The sequence below is a fragment of the Lygodium microphyllum genome, chromosome 7 (genome assembly GCF_053477565.2).
Source record: "Lygodium microphyllum isolate KBCC chromosome 7, Lygodium_microphyllum_v1.1.10, whole genome shotgun sequence".
In the NCBI taxonomy this organism is placed as follows: domain Eukaryota; kingdom Viridiplantae; phylum Streptophyta; class Polypodiopsida; order Schizaeales; family Lygodiaceae; genus Lygodium; species Lygodium microphyllum.
In genome coordinates this window covers 90,642,946-90,659,114 of record NC_141141.1, presented here as the reverse complement: position 1 = coordinate 90,659,114, position 16,169 = coordinate 90,642,946, and the positions used below count along the sequence as shown (strand labels likewise).

At 42.4% G+C, this 16,169-nt stretch overlaps 2 protein-coding genes across 2 annotated transcripts; both read right to left on the bottom strand.

The window, feature by feature from the left end:
- Nucleotides 1-150: 150 nt before the first annotated feature.
- On the bottom strand, nucleotides 151-15,953 carry LOC148033681 (nuclear transcription factor Y subunit B-1-like). Its single transcript, XM_087681636.1, has 7 exons — nucleotides 15,639-15,953; nucleotides 15,242-15,521; nucleotides 14,991-15,119; nucleotides 14,858-14,891; nucleotides 14,663-14,758; nucleotides 14,499-14,569; nucleotides 151-748 (listed from the first exon to the last, which is right to left on the bottom strand). The coding sequence occupies exons 2-6, from the start codon at nucleotides 15,502-15,504 to the stop codon at nucleotides 14,564-14,566; spliced, it is 528 nt and encodes a 175-aa protein (XP_087537762.1). The 5' UTR covers nucleotides 15,505-15,521; nucleotides 15,639-15,953; the 3' UTR covers nucleotides 151-748; nucleotides 14,499-14,563.
- On the bottom strand, nucleotides 7,975-8,979 carry LOC148033682 (uncharacterized). The gene has a single exon (XM_087681635.1). It carries the CDS (start codon nucleotides 8,974-8,976, stop codon nucleotides 7,981-7,983), a length of 996 nt encoding a protein of 331 aa, XP_087537761.1. The 5' UTR covers nucleotides 8,977-8,979; the 3' UTR covers nucleotides 7,975-7,980.
- Nucleotides 15,954-16,169: the final 216 nt, after the last annotated feature.

The following is a 16,169-nucleotide window of genomic DNA, read 5'->3' as shown; positions in this document are numbered from 1 at the left end:
TATCCCATGTTAAATGGTCCAATAGACCACCACTAATGGGGAGTATTATGAGGTGGAGAGACATCCATGGGAAAGTAATCCTCTATATTGGAGATTACTAAGGTTGAGAACTCTTATTAATCAGAACATATATGTGCTCTCGTCTCCAGATTCTTTACAGAAATATCAACTCAGCATGCATAATTGACCAACCTGAGATGAAACAAGAGTTCACTCATTACAGAGACTTTACCATCTAGATAGATTATCCATGTAATTACAGACAGAGGCTTGGTAAACATTTTGAGCTGCTTGCGAGACATCTTTCTTGGATGCCCAACTCTTTCAGGGGTTTGTGTTTCGCACAGTCATCTAGTATAGGAATAAAAAAGGGAGATTTGAAACAGGTCAGTGGTTTGTTAAGACAGTGGCTTACTAATAGCATAGCCACTTGATTATGGAAAAAAAAGGACACAGAGAGAGAGAGAGAGAGAGAGAGGATGCCATTTGGACCAACTGTACAACCAATCCCATGTGAATCTACAAATTCAAAAGAATTGCGAATTCTAGAACTATACTTCTTCTGTTCAATCAGCTGCACCTAGAAAATTGCAGAAGCTATAAAATCTAACAGCCAAGAAAATGTCGCGTGTTAAATGGTCGATTGAAGACATGCAGAGATAGGTATCATGGAACCATATGGCCAGGTTAGCCAAAACTGTACACAGTTCGATTGCAACAGAGTGTATGAAACTGTATGGCCATGGAGCTGCACAAACATGCAGTTCAAACACATCAGACAAGCTGCAAAGGTAAATCTGCAAAAGACAGAAAATAGAAGTAACATTTTAACACTGTTGCCTGCACAAAGATGGATTGATTATTAAATCAAAGCTACATAAAACCATCATTAAGAATATGGAAGCAAATGTGTATCCTTTTCATCAGAGAAACAATACTGTTGTCCTAAGTCCACAATATATTGAAAACCGTAGCATACCTGCTAAACTTTCAAGGGTATACAAAGACTGAACATTTTTGGCTCTTAAACAAGCACAAGGACACTGGCTTATAAACATGGTTTGACCAGCCCCTGCAAAAGAAGTGTGTGCACAAGGAAGCACGTCCAGACCAAGAAAACAGTGCCAGTTTTCCACACAACATGATCACCAAATAGCCTTACTTACATAAACCCACCCTCTTAAGAAAGGAGTATAAGTCAGTGTCACTTCAGCCCAGACCACTTCTCGGAGTGTCCCTGAGTTCTGTACTACATTCTCTGTTTTGAGTCTCCACCCTTGGTTCAGCTTCTTTGGCAGTCAGCACCAGTCCTCCCAATCCATATTCATTGATCGTATCTCATACCTTCCTTGTGCAGAAGGATTTGTACTAATTCTTCCATTTTTATTCTGAGCATTCATTTATTATTTGCAGAGTTTGTACTCTTGGTGCATTTTGTTAGCCTCTTCTCTTCTGAGGTGCCATTAAGCCAAAGCCATCAAGCCAGAGCCTGTGCCTGTGTCTCAATCATCAACAAGCCCCTTTTGCCTTGCATATCCTGACCTTCCTCTTGGTCCAATGCAATGACTTTGGCCAGATTTGATTTACCAACATTTGGGACCATTCCTTGTATGGAGTGCCAAGAGGAGAGTATAGCTACCTCATCCTGCTGTAGAGTTAGCTAGTACACTTAAAGCTATTTGAGCTTTGTTGGCTTGACTTATCCTTCCTTCCTCGGGATCATAATGGATGGAGATATTTATTTCCAAGTATGACAATGCTCAAATTTCTTCAAAGGTCATCCTTGGAATACAAAGGGTGAGCTTTCCAGCTCACAACCCTTGCATCTGGGGCAGAGTCATACTCAAATGAAAGTTTTGACGCTTGATGTGTTAAAGGGACAATCCCCTTGACGGTAGGCAGTGGGCAGGCGGAGGTTGTTAGAGTGCAGCATGTGGAAGCAGATGCATGGACCGAGTGAAAGAGATGAATGTAGAGAGAAAGAGTGAGTGAGAGAGAGAACTCAGGAATGAAGAATGTGTTGGAGCTCAGCTAGGGATGTGCAGCAGCAGTTCGAGGAGAGTATGAGAGTGACAGCAAGAGTCAGAGAGTGAGAGTGAAAGTACAATAGATTTGAGTGTACCACCAATGTGTTGGTACACAAAAAATAAAATGTATTTATACTTAGGGCATATTGAGGGTGCATTCACATGTACAATTGAATAGTGTGTGTGTACTACACATGGAGGTCAAACGGGCCTTTATCCCAACAACCTCCCACTTAAAGGTCCGAAATGAACCTCTAACCAACTCCCACTAGTCATATGCAATGCTCATGCTGAGCTTTGCTTACACTTTTAGTAAGAACATCTGCAAGGTTGTCCTGTGTTTTAATCTTGGTCAATGTGATTTGACCATCTTCCAGAATCTATCTCATAAAGTGATATCGCACATCTATATGCTTTGTGCATAAATGATACATGGCATTCTTAGCCAGATACACAGCACTCGCTATCGCATCCCAAAACTGCAATACCCATAGACATGCCGAGATCCTCTGCAAGTTTGCTCAACCATATAGCTTCCTTAGAAGCTTCAGTAGTATTTAGCTTCAGTAGTACTCAGTGTGAGAATGTTCTACAACCTGGAACACCAAGAAACAGCCCCACCAACAACTGTAAAGACATACCCGCTGGTGGACCTACGAGTGTCCAAGTCACTTGCCATGTCTGCATCACAATAACCCTGCAAACTAAGTGCACCCTGCCCATAGTGAATACACTTTCTTTGTGTGCCCTTTAGGTATCGAAGAATACACTTGACAGCCTCCCAATGTGTTTTGCCAGGATTTGACATAAACTTGCTAACAACTCCCATTGCATGAGCAATGTCTGGACGAGTAACAACCATAGCATACATAAGAGAGCCACAAGCTCATGGATAAGGGACTCCCTTCATAGCATTTGCTTCCACGTCATCTGTTGGGCTGTTGACTTTACTAAGCTTAAGATAAGGAGGTAAGGGTACCCCAAAAGGCTTAGCTTCAGCTATGTTAAATCTGTCTAATACCTTTTCAATGTACTTTCCTTGAGATAAAAACAGCAATTTCTGCATTCCATCTCTGCGAATCCTCATGCCCAAAATATGCTCTACATTCCCCAAATCCTTCATGGAGAAAGCTGATTTCAGCTGATTTTTTAGAGCATCCAAGCTAGTCTTTCTTTTTCCAACTAGCAATATATCATCCACAAATAAAACAAGTATGATGGGACTGCCATCTGTGTCCTTTTTCATGTACAAGCAATGATCTGCATGGCTGCATGTAAACTCATGAGACAGCATAAAAGTGTCAAACTTTTTGTACCACTACCGTGGTGCTTGCTTTAGCCCATAAATGCTGCATTTTAGTTTATACACCATCTACTCTTGTCCAAGAACTACAAAGCCCTCGGGCTATTTCATGTAGATTTCCTCATCAAGGTCACCATGTGAGAAAGCTGTTTTTACATCCATTTGGTAGAACTCTTAAGTCCAATACAGCAATGAGAATAAAAAGCACACGTAGAATGGTCATCTTCACAAAGTGAGAAGACCTCTTGGAAGTCAATCCCTTCATTCTATGCATACCCTTTAGCAACCAATCTTGCCTTGTACTTGGGTTTCCCATCAACTGTCTTTATTTTATAAACCCATTTGTTTGGAAGAGGCTTCCTTCCTTTGGGTAACAACACAAGATCCCAAGTATCATTTGCATATAGAGATTTAATCTCTTCGTGCATAGCTAGCTTCCACTTACTGCTAAATTCACATGACTTGGCCTCTTTGTATGTAAGAGACTCACCCTCATTTGTAAGCATCACATAATGCAAGGAGGGGTCAAACCTATGTGGTTGCCTTCTTACGCGTATAGACCTACGTACCCAATGATCAACAATTTCAGGAATTGGGTCTATATCTGGAGGTATGTTATTTTCAGCATTTATTGGCTGTTGTAAGCCATTTTCAGCATGTTGTTCATGCTGTACATCACCTTCATTTTCATTACCAGCACCTACATTTTCATAATCAGCAAGTCTATCTTGTTGTCCATGACCTCCTTGTGCTCCTATTTGCTGTCCATCATCATCTGGCTTAAAAATAACCGGCCGATCATCAGTTTCAGCCTGTGGTACAGCACCATGAGGCTCATTTTCTGAAGTAATAGGTGGCTGCAAATTCTGAAATTTGACATTTTTCATATCTTCATTAGAGGCTAAAGTACCTTTCCGCAATTTTGCCTCATTAAACACAACATTACAGCTGCAAATAATTTCTTGGACTAAGGTAACCACACTCTATAGCCAAATTCACCCTCATCACCATAGCCCATGAAGATGCCTTTGCTTACTTCTTTAGCACTGAGAAAACCATATGGACACATTAAGTGTTAACCTGTGCAAAGTCTGTTTCTGTACATAATTTCTTTCTTGAGCAATTGTCACTTTGACAATTTATTTCAGCTTAGAGATACAAGGGGTCAAGGTAGGTTGCAAGCGAAATGCTTCAAGGTAAAGTTCCAACACATTAGGTGACTTTGCAAGTTCACCTTTGTCCATCCACTTAGCATCTATAGCTGGATAGTCCTTAAACTTAACCAAATACCTTCTAGCAACTTTGCCTTTCACTTTCCTTTCCTTGTGTGCCAATACCTGTTCTGGAACAAGAATTTCATCAAGTTCCTCAACTTCGGGCTGTTCCTCAACTGGCATATCTTCTGACACATCACCCACATAAGGTCTAAGAAGACTTACATGGAAAGCATTATGAATCTTCCAATTGTCAGGCAATTTCAGCCTATAGCTGACATCACTGATCTTCTCTGTTACTTGAAAAGGCCCATAGTATGGCATACTAAGCTTAGTGAAAAGACTTTCCTTGCCTTTCCGCTTCTTTAAGCGTGCCTTTTCAAACCGCAACAGTACCCAATCACCAAGTGAAAATATCAATTCACGACGGTGATGATCAGCAACTTTCTTTTGCTTTGCCTGAGTCCTTTCAAGGGCATGCTTAACTTTCTGATACATTTCACCCATACTCTGCACATACTGATCTGCCTGAAAGATCTTATCCTTTGTATGCAAAATGGGAGGAACCTTTTTACCACCTTCAACAATTTCAAAAGGGGCTTTGCCCATTGACGAATGAACAGTATTATTATATGCATACTCGACCAAAGGCAAATACTGCTCCCACTTTGACTTGTGCTCTGACACATGGCACTTAAGCAAATCCAAGACAGTAGAATTTGCCTCTTCTGACTGTCCATCAGTTTGTGGATGAAATGACGATGAGAACTTAAGCGTTGTGCCCATGTTCTCAAATATGCCTCTCCAGAATAGACTTGTCATTCGTGGATCACGGTCACTGACAATAGACTGTGGCATACCATGATACTTGAAGACATTGCACATAAACAAACGTGCCATCTGATCTAGTTTTATCTTCTTCTTGACAGGAATGAAATGAGCCTGTTTGCTAAACCTGCAAATAATAGTCCATATCCCATCATTTCCTGTCTGTCCTTGGAAGATCAAAGATAAAATCCATAGCTATGCTTTCCCATGGTTTATCCGGAATAGGCAATGGCTGTAAAAGCCCTGGTGTTTTTTGCCTGTCAAACTTGACCTTCTGGCAAATCAAACACTGCCGCACAAAAGCATCCACATCTCTTCTCAAAGTAGGCCAATAAAAGAATGTCTCTACTGCTTTGACTGTTGCATCAATACCACGATGCCCTGCATACGGTGGAGAATGACTCTCTGTCATAACTTTCCGTCTCAATGGCATAGTCACACATAGTCTACCATGCATCAACATGAAACCATCCTTGAGAAGATAATGCTCATGATGTTGTCCATTGACAAGCTGATCAAAGATCCTTGCAAAATCTGTATCATCAGCATACTGTTCCTTCATATCATCAAGCTCATGATGATAAGGAATTGACACAGCTGAAATTTGTGGCTTCCTTGACAAAGCATCAGCCACAACATTCTTTTTGCCTTCCACATGCACAATCTAAAAATGGAACATTGACAAAAAGTTTGCCCAACGCATATGCTTTTCTGATAGCTTAGTCTGAGTTAAGAAATAACGCAATGTCTGATGATCTGTCTGGACAACAAAATATGCCCTAAGTAGGTAGTGTTTCCAACAAGAAAGCGCATGAATCACAACCAGCAATTCTTTCTCATAGACCTGCATAGTCTTTTCTAGCCCTCGCAAGATTCTGCTTTCATAAGCCACTACCCGGCCATCTTGCATTAGCACTGCACCAATGCTATTGCCACAGGCATCACACTGGACAACAAATGACTTCCTAAGATCTAGCAGAATGATCACTGGACTAGAAGTCATCTTTTCTTTAAGAAGATTAAAAGCTGAAATCTCTTTCTGTGTCCACTGGAAAGGGATTCCTTTCTTCTGTAAAGCATGTAAAGGTGAAGCAATCTCTGCAAAATTGCGAATGAACCTCCTGTAATAAGAACACAAACCCAAGAAGCTTCTAACATCATGGATAGTCTTCAGATCTGGCCATGTTCTAATTGCTTCAACCTTAGCAGGATCCATTCGGACACCATCGTTTGACACTATGAGCCCCAAGAACTGGATTTCTTCCAAGAAGAACTCACTCTTCTTGCCATTGATAAGCAACCTATTACTGCAAATCTCATCAAAGACTGCTTTCAAGTGTTCTCTATGCTCCTGTTCATTCTTTGAAAAGACAATCATATCATCAAAGAATGTACCAACAAACTGCCTGTATGGACGAAAAATCCTGTCCATCATTCGATTAAACATAGCAGGAGCATTAGTAAGTCCAAATGGCATTACCAAGAACTCATAGAGACCAAACGTGGTCCTAAATGCGGTCTTATGCACATCCTCTTGCTTAATCCTGATCTGATGGTATCCACTCTTCAAATCTATCCAGCTGAAAATTGACGCTCCTTCCAAACGGTCAAGGATGTCGTCAATTCTTGGAATGGGGAACCTGTTCTTGACGGTACTCTTGTTCAACGCTCAATAATCTATGCACATGCGCCAAGAGCCATCCTTCTTCTGCACTAAGAGCACTGGTGAGCAAAAGGGAGATGAACTTGGCTGAATCGGCCCTTTTTCCAACAGCTCATTCACCTGGCTCAATATCTCTTTCTGTTGGGCTGCACTAACCCTATACGGGGTCTATTTGGTGGGCTACTGCCTGGCACCAAATCTATTGCATGATCCTCAGACCTCTCTAGTGGCAACTATGATGGTAATGAGTCAGAAAAACAATCACTGAACTGAGACAAGAAAGCAGACCTGTCTCTATCTAACATAGATAAATTCGACTCATCATTATCCTTGACATCACGTGCAAAAATCAAGTACACAGAAAGATGATTCTTTATTACAGATGTAATGGCAGAAGCCGGTACAACAGGTAACAGACTCTCCTTTAAGCTTCACATCAAGCACATGAGTCTTTCCCCTATGTTCCAAAGTCAGTGTCTTGTTAAAGGCATCCAACACACCATGCTTTCTGAACATCCATGGCATTCCCGACAAGACATCACAGCCTTCAAGTGGCATGATATAAAATTCTTTTGCATCAACATAAGACTATACATGAAGACGCAGCTTTCCAAGAATGGGTGTCACAAACTCTGAGTGGCCAGGACATGCCAACCCTGCCTCTGCTGTGTAGCCCATCTCATCTGCTCTGATGCCCAAAGTAGAAGCCAACTCTGGTGAGATAAAGTTTGCCTTAGCTCCAGGATCAAAGAAAATGAGTACATGTTGATCCCTAACTTTACCCCAAGCTCTACAGAGCTCATTAGCATCCGAGTGTGGCTTGTCTCCCAGCATATCTGGCACTAAACCTGCTGAAGGTTTGGGCTTCTTTCCTTTTCTGTCCTCTTTATCATCATCAGCTGATCTCTTATTCTTGTCCGGACAGTTAGACACAATATGACCAGTCTACTCACAGATAAAGCATTTCCTCTCAGCCATTAAAGCCTTTCTCTCTTCAAGAGACTTGCGCACAGAAGGTTTCTTCTGGTCCTTTGGCTGTTGTCCAAAGAACTTGGCTGGCTTCTTCTTGAACTGCCAAGATTTACCTGTGCTCTGAGAAATCTGAGAAACCTGTTTACCAAATGGCTTCTTTGCTAAAATTTTTTCAAATTTGTCATGTTTAATGCTGCCCCCCAAACCACTTGACTGTCCCAACAATAATGCATTTCCTGTGATAGCATTCTCAATTAACTTAGTCAAAGTGGTGACCTTTGTCTTTGTACAATAATTCCGAAGTTCCTTGGGCAGCCCACAGCAATATTTCTCTATCTGCTCGGTCAATGGCACAACCCTGTAAGAAGTGACTGGAAGCAAAGCCTCCCAAAACTTCTTGTTATAGTCTTCCAGATCCATGCATTTAGATGCATCCAAATTGTGCCAAGCTGACATAACATCAATCTCAAATTCATTGGTCAACCAAGCAGAAGCAAATACTTGCTTAAAGTAAGTCCAAGTGGTAGGAGCCTGTCCTTGCATCAACAGTGTACTCCACCACTGACTAGCATTGTCCTTAAGAAATGTGGCAACTTTCCGGACCTTAGAAGGCTCTGTAAAGTTCCCTCCTGCAAATGCGGCATCGAACTGTTGTAAGAAAGAGAGAGCCTTAGTCCTATCTTCAAATCCTCGAAAGATGTCAAACTGCACGGCTGCACCACCTTCCTTGTATGGCTTTGGCTTCTCATGAGCCATCAAAGGATCCATAGGATATGCCTGTAACATAGGAACACTAACAGATGGCATGGAAGTTGCCGGACCACTGATTATAGGGCTTGTAGACACAATACTTGCTTGCTGATTTTGATAACCAGCCATACCAAAAGTGCCCTGTGGCATGCCAAAACTGCCCTGAACTCCCTGAAATCCAGGCTGCATGCCTATATTGCCATACATGGGGTTTAGCATAAAACCCTATGTACCCCCAAACATTGTTCCTGGTACATAAATTTCCAGGTGCATAACCAGCCATACTCTAAAATACAGATCCACCTCCAAAATACCCAGGATGTACAGAGGTCGGTGGGAAAACCTGTGGTAAAGCTTGAAAATTGTTTCCCTGTCCATTTAAACCAACATTTGGCTGCTGTAAAGTGGCGAGCTGAACTGGCATTGCCTGTGTACCTAGTGTTTCCGCCACCTGTTCCTGGACAGTCGCAACCAATCTTGGAGTCTCCATTGACTCTGCAAGCTGCCTTGGTGTTTCCACTGAATCTGCAGCATGCTTACCCTTATCCTGGACCTCTACTGGATTCGAAATCTTTGCAAATTGCCCAACTTGCTGTGAAGGAAGGGAGGGCTGCAAAAATGCCAAAAACCTTGGATTCTGCATCACTTGAGTAAACATACTCACAGCAGCAACTAACTGAGTCTTGAAAGTGTCTTCATCCATAGAAGAAGCCGTATGAACCTGTGGCTCAACCATAACAAGAGGAGTAACAAACTGTGGAGGTCTAGAAGACTCTCCCACCTCATGAACAACAGGGATCTCCTATGATGCAGACGCTTCCTCTCTGGTGTCTTCCTTTCTATCAGCCATAATGCACAATTCTGTGTCTTACACCCAAACAAACCCTGGCTCACTCTTTAGGGAAAAAGTGATTCGGTCCCGGCGATGGAACTATGAAACCGGCCTGTTCACTGGGAAGGGCGGTAGTGTACAACCAAAACAAATAAATGCTTTCACCCAATTTAACAGTCACCCACTTTACCTGAACTTAAAGACACAGAATCAAGAAGAAAAAAACAGGAAGCTAAAATGCTCCCATTGCAACACAGACACCCTGTTGGCCCCTAAGTTAGGCGCCCCTTGAGTAATTACTTTATTTTTAAAAAGAGAGAGAGTACAATGGGCTGTCTTTCACCTATTCTAGGTGAAATTTGGCAGCATAACAGTACAATTACTGACCCAAAACAAGTTGACCAGGAGGGGGAGCTCTGTCCAAGTCTGAAACTTCTGGTTGGAGTGCAGATTCGACCATTTCAGTCTGCTGTAATCACTGGTTCAGACCTGTTCTGAGACCTGTTTACAACACATACTGTTCCCTACATTGTTCTGCCCACTGTAATTACTGGTTCAAACCTGTTCTGAGACCTGTTTTCAGCTCATACTATTCCCTGCACTGTCCTGCATCATCTGGGCCAAGTGCCCCTTGATTCTGACATCAATTGGACTCTGAAATACCCTCTGAACAGTCCAGAATCAGTTCTGGTTTAGTGCTGTTTCAAACACTTGGTGAGGTTACCACCCTCACCTGTCCCTGCTGGGAACTGCAAACAACTGCTCCTGTTCCTGGAGAAAGGAGGCTCTTGCCTCATGCAAAAACAGCATATTCCCACACAGCTGTATCTAAATCAGAAGAAAGGCCCTTGATTCTGCAGCATAACCGTACTGTCAGGGAGAGAAAGAGAGACAGCCCTCTGTGCATCATAGACAAGGTAGACCAGCTCTCAAGAGCTCTCCATCTGCAGCAATCCATCCCCCTTTCACCCCATTGAGCCCCCCATGCATTGAAACTCGTTTTTGTGCTGCCCTCTGTCTCTCTTTTGGGAATTTATGCCCAAATTGTGACACATGGTATACATGTAACAATTTTCCTGTTTAAACCTTTCGGTCTAAAATTCTCCATCCTTGGTTCAAAATTTGACCTCGGCACAGACCAGAGGATTAATCCTCGTACAAAAACGAAGATAATGACGCGAACAGATCCTGGGGTCCAAAAATAGTAACTCCCTAAATTTTAGGAGTTGCTTCCATTGCATCCCACTAGTCTTCTGACCATCTTTACAGACTATGGCTATATCCAAATTTACAATGTAGCTCAACTGAAAGTGAATTTCCACTGATGACCCCACATGGACTAATCTCTTGAAGATTTGTCCATCTTCACTTTGAACTAGTCTCTTCCAGGCTAGTTCTTCAACACACTTGTCCATATACACTTTCACAAGTCTCTTCCAGACTTGTCAATCTACAGTGCCATCAGTCTCTTCCAGACTTATACTGGACCTTAACTGTCCAGTCTTGACTCACTAGACATTCCTGTCCGTTTCACATATTAGCCATGCAACTCAGGCATTTAGATTTCAAGAGAGATCCTTCCAAAAAGAAAAACCAAATAAAATATGTAATAAAGAAATCAACAAAAAGGTAATAGTTGTCACAGTCTTGTGACAATCATACCACGTTCTATGCTAACCAGAATCATACTCCTCAAGACCTCCAAAAGGGCATGTGGATTTACCTTAAAATCCCAAAGAACTCCGATTCAAAAACTATTGGCAAGTGCTATATATTATCTTTGAGGTATTGTTGTCCTTTCTAGATTACCAAGAAGATAAGTAGCATATTTTATCAGTTAGATTTACCTCCAAATATCCGAGCTTACCTAATTTCCACATGAATCATTTGAAAGAACTCCTAGAACAATGTGAACTAATAGTATCAATTGACAAAGTCCCATAACTCGAGGACACTCCTTGCTATGTTCCACTCTAAACCTAAATTGGTTTTTGACCAAAGGACTAAATAATCCTATTAGCCTGTCTATCCCGATTATTTAGTCAAGTTGGAAAACCCCCCCAGAGATGGAAGCTGCATGGGAGTCGATGCCTTTATTGAAGAGTTGTTTTTCCCACTTCATCCCTAAGGATATTTCTAAGGATAACAAAGATCAATCATTCATAAGGGGAAAGATGTTACATCCTTGGACATCAAGATGGGTGCTAGTAGCACTGGTCATAGTGATCATGAAGTATGAATGCAGTAAGGGCACTTTAGGGTTAGGCAGCTAAGTCCTATTTATAGGACTCAAGGCCTTATAGTGCACATTCATTGTGTGATCACTACTCTTGGACTCTTGGGTTGTAGGCAAACGCATCCATACATTGGGATGGTATGGGCTGGTGGTAGGGGACACCAACTCATAGTGGTCATGAAGTATGAATGCACTAAGGGCACTTTAGGGTTAGGTAGTTGAGTACTATTTATAGGACTCAAGGCCTTATAGTGCACATTCATTGTGTGATCACTACTCTTGGACTCTTGGCTTGTAGGCAAACATGTCCATACATTGGGATGGTATGGGCTGGTGGTAGGGAACACTGACTCTTAGGATGTGGTCGTGACCCAATTTGCTACTAGCTCCCAAGCTTGGAGGTGAGTCCATTTGGCTGTATGGCTGGGAGGTGAATCTCATGTCCATTTCTTTTCTATTCACAGTTCAGCTTGTCTCATGTTACATGTATAGCTTGGATCCTAAGTGGACATTTCAAGCTATCTTAGCTTAATCACTCAAGCATGGTCATGGACACTCAAGAATTTGTAGCTAGCCATAAAGGCAAAGGGAAAATATAGCAACAATCAAATTCTAAGAGGAAAAACAAGGCAACCCCTTCTTTTGACCTTCACAGCAAACAAGGATGAGAATTTTAAAAAGAAGCAATGTAAGTACTACAAAGAGAAGGGACATGTTATTGAGGAATGCAAGAAGCGCATGGCAAGCGAAAAGAGCAAGCAATCAAGTATAAATGTCGCTGAAAATTCAGCCAATGTGAAGGATGCAACAGTACATATGGCCTCTTTGGACATACGTTCATCTTATGCATTTGTTGTGCAATGCTCCTATGATCCTTCATCACATGCATAATGTTTATCTGTGGCAAAAGCCAAGGACACATGGTACTTTGACACAATGGTGCTTCTAAGCACATCACCTCAAATTTAAAAATCTCTCTCATGGAGATGGCACAATGAATGTTAACACATAACAAGCTACCCCCAAAATTTTGCTTGGATGTTGTCATATACTTAATCGCTACCCCACAAGAGCACTGGCTAAATGTACGTCTTATAAGACTTGGAATGGCCGGAAGCCAGCCAGAAGCCAATGGTGTCACAGATGCGTGTCTTTGGCTGTTTGGCATGTGCTTTGGTGCAATAGCCACAAAGACATAAGTTGCAAGATAAGGCTTTCAAATGTATTTTTATTCATTATAGTGCAAAAGGAAAAGGGTACTACTTGCACCAATCCTCTGCGAACAAGATTTTGTCAATAGAGATGTAGCATTCGCTGAGCATGCTGGTCAATGACATTACTTTAGCAAGATGCACCAGACTTTGGTGAATTTCAGCAACCTATTGAGGATATACAGCAACAAACACATGCTGAATAGTAGCCTGATTTTCAGCCTGTTGATTAAGGGCACTGCTGATGATGAAGTGCCAATGACAAGGCTGCTATTTCGGGAGGCTAATACAGCCCCTAGGTAGCTGTTGTACACATTGCAGGATAGCAAACAGCCTCCTCCACTTCTTGGTAGAACTAGAGCAGCCACTTGCCATGCACAAGGTAACTTGGTTTGACAATCACTTGAAGCTACTACATGCAATGAGAAGCCTATTTCTTTTGAGGATGCTATAGAGGATGATAGTTGGATGGCAGCCGTGCAGTCAGAGTCAGATTCCGTTGATAGTAATGGCACATGGCAGTTATGTGACTTGCCTCCTAGCAGTGTGACGTAGGCATTAAGCGAGTTTACAAGATTAAACACGGATCTAAGGCTACAAGGCAAGGCTTGTTGCCTTAAGATTATTGAGGATGCTGAATAGTACAATAAAATGTAACAGTCTCAAGGGATAGCAAGCCCATAGGCTGCCATAATTGGCTGGATTGCATCTCTCCATGCATTATCTCTATGGGTTCCTGAAACGCTGTAGCTTCATCTTAAAATATTTTTCCAACTTGGCTAAAAAATTGTCTGAATTATGTTTTCCATTGCTTTGTAAGCACCAAACTTTTAACATGCAGCTCATTCACCACACAAAGCTAGTCTTAAAGAGCCAAACCATATGCTGGCTAGATAATTGCACTGACCAAAAATGTATATGAGTACATGCTGAAAAGAAAGTAATCCAACCAAATATAGGTTAATCTTGAGCTGCTATATATTGCATGGTCAGAGTCCAATGGCTGCTGGTAACCTGAGCATGCCATACCCTCACCTGATCTCCAGCTCTGCCTTGTTTGCTTATTCAAATACTAGTTAATACTTGGAACATCTTCTTTGGAGCTTACTAGAGCTTCAATTTACATGTTCCAAATCCAAAAAGTTATGTCCTTTAAACATTTCTCAAACTTCATCCAACGCCTTTATTAACAACCTGTCTGTCCTGTTAATAAAGCTGAAAGATGCCACCAGAGAATGCAAAAGCATAATCGCTCCTTGCATGTCATATACACAAGCTGTTCTACTGGAAGGTGCTACAACATGCAACATTTCTTTTTCTTTTTGCCTCTCAAGTCATATACAACAGATGAGGTTTGGCGCCTGATTCATGATATAGACGTGGGAGCTCATAGAAGTTCAATTTTCTCTCTCTCTCTTTCATACACCATGGACAGGTTTAAAATTTCACAGAAGTAGCTGACCTTTGGTCGACTGTGTCATCCGTGTCAAAACTCAACAGTAAATCCATTTGAATACAACAGGGCAGTCACAGCTGTCAGAAAAGAGTGAAGCTTCAGCCTAGCACAGACAAAAGGTGATGCATGAAAAACAGGGTTCGCTAATGATTGAAGCACAAGCATAATACCGGCACTTTGGCTGTGTTTACAAGGCACATAGCCTCCTGCTTGTTGGCAGAAGTTTCTGGGCCACTTCTGCTGCCACCAGCAACTTTTGGATCAACCTGGTGAGGCAAGAGATAACTAATCTATAAGTTGACATGTAAGAAAGTAGCACTGCGCAGCACAAGACTACGAATAAGTATGGAAGGAAGAAAGCTTACCTCGAGCTTTAAGTTGGTTTGAAACAAGGCCACCAGAGGGAGGAAAAAAGAAATTTGAAATTGTATCAGATAACTAGCACTTCCTAATCCAAAAATGAATAACACTCCACAAGTCACCAATACTTTCTATACCTCTCTGAACCGCTGCAGATACGTTTTTAAAGGTGGTACATAATTGTCAAACCCCAGTGTAGTCATAGCCCATATTATGTCGTCCCCATTGATCGTCTTCCGCTTTTCTCTGTGACATTTATCACTTGCTCTATCGTGTGCATGTTAAGGTAATGGCAGAAAAAGCTAACAGAGCGATTCAAAGTGCAGAGAGTTGCAAAGGCAAAATCAGTTGCAATAAGATGAGCTAGAGGCTGGCAAATGTAGGGATACTCGCTAGTTATGAAGCCAATGAACTCTGTCAGGCACTCCTGCACTATGTCTTTGGCATCCCTAGTGATCTTCGCATTGGCAGGGAGGGCGCGCTTCATGATGCGGGTGATGTTGGCGATGGGTAGGTACAAATCCTGCTCGTTCAAGGTCACAGAAAGCCCCTGGGAAACATCATCTCTGTTGTCGTCACCGCCACTACCGCTGCTGCGGCTGCCAGAGAGGGCGCGGCCGCTCTCGGTGGTGGGGCTGCCCGCATCGGCCATGGAGGGGGGAGAGCTGTCTGATGCATTGTGGGAGGGACAAAAACTCAGCTAAACGGCCGTGTACAGGGGGGAAGGAAAAAGAAAAGAAGGCAAACCCACCAGAGGCTCGAAGGAAAGAGAGAAGGGGAACGTACGAGATGATGATGACGATGATGATGCGGCTGCTGCTGCTTTTGGGTGATGAAGACGAAGAAGATGACGAGGAGGGCTCCTGGTCAGAATGATTAATCGATTGATTGATTGACAAAGGGACCTTGCTGTCTCCTTGCGTCTGGCCACTACAGTGCAATCGCTCCGAATGAGCCCTGACTCCTGAGTATTGATTCAATCTCTCTTTCTCTCTCTCTCTCAGAGCCCCCTCGCCCCGACTCCCGAGCCCCGCGCTGACTCAAAGGGCCTCAGATGATCTGATTCTGTAGTGCACGTGAGACCTTCGAAGGTCAAGATTCCTGTACGTGAACCAGAGTTGCTAACTTGCTGCAACTTGCACACTAAAGAAGGTGGCCTTGACAAACCCAGCTATAAGAGCCTAGAGGCCTTTCACACGACGCCTCGTTTGACCTTACCTGGCACAGTCAAGACATTCGCACCGATGCTTTTTTTTTCTTTTGTGAAAACGAGAAGTTGTATTAAAAAAGTAAAGGTAAAAGTATTACAAAATGTGG

Coding starts and splice junctions, on each gene's coding strand:
- LOC148033681 (XM_087681636.1), bottom strand. CDS start 15,504: ATGGCCGATGCGGGCAGCCCCACCACCGAGAGCGGCCGCGCCCTCTCT. Junction 15,120..15,241: donor ATTGGCTTCATAACTAGCGA/GTATCCCTACAT, acceptor TGCACACGATAG/AGCAAGTGATAAATGTCACA. Junction 14,759..14,857: donor AAACCAACTTAAAGCTCGAG/GTAAGCTTTCTT, acceptor TTGCCTCACCAG/GTTGATCCAAAAGTTGCTGG.
- LOC148033682 (XM_087681635.1), bottom strand. CDS start 8,976: ATGCTAAACCCCATGTATGGCAATATAGGCATGCAGCCTGGATTTCAG.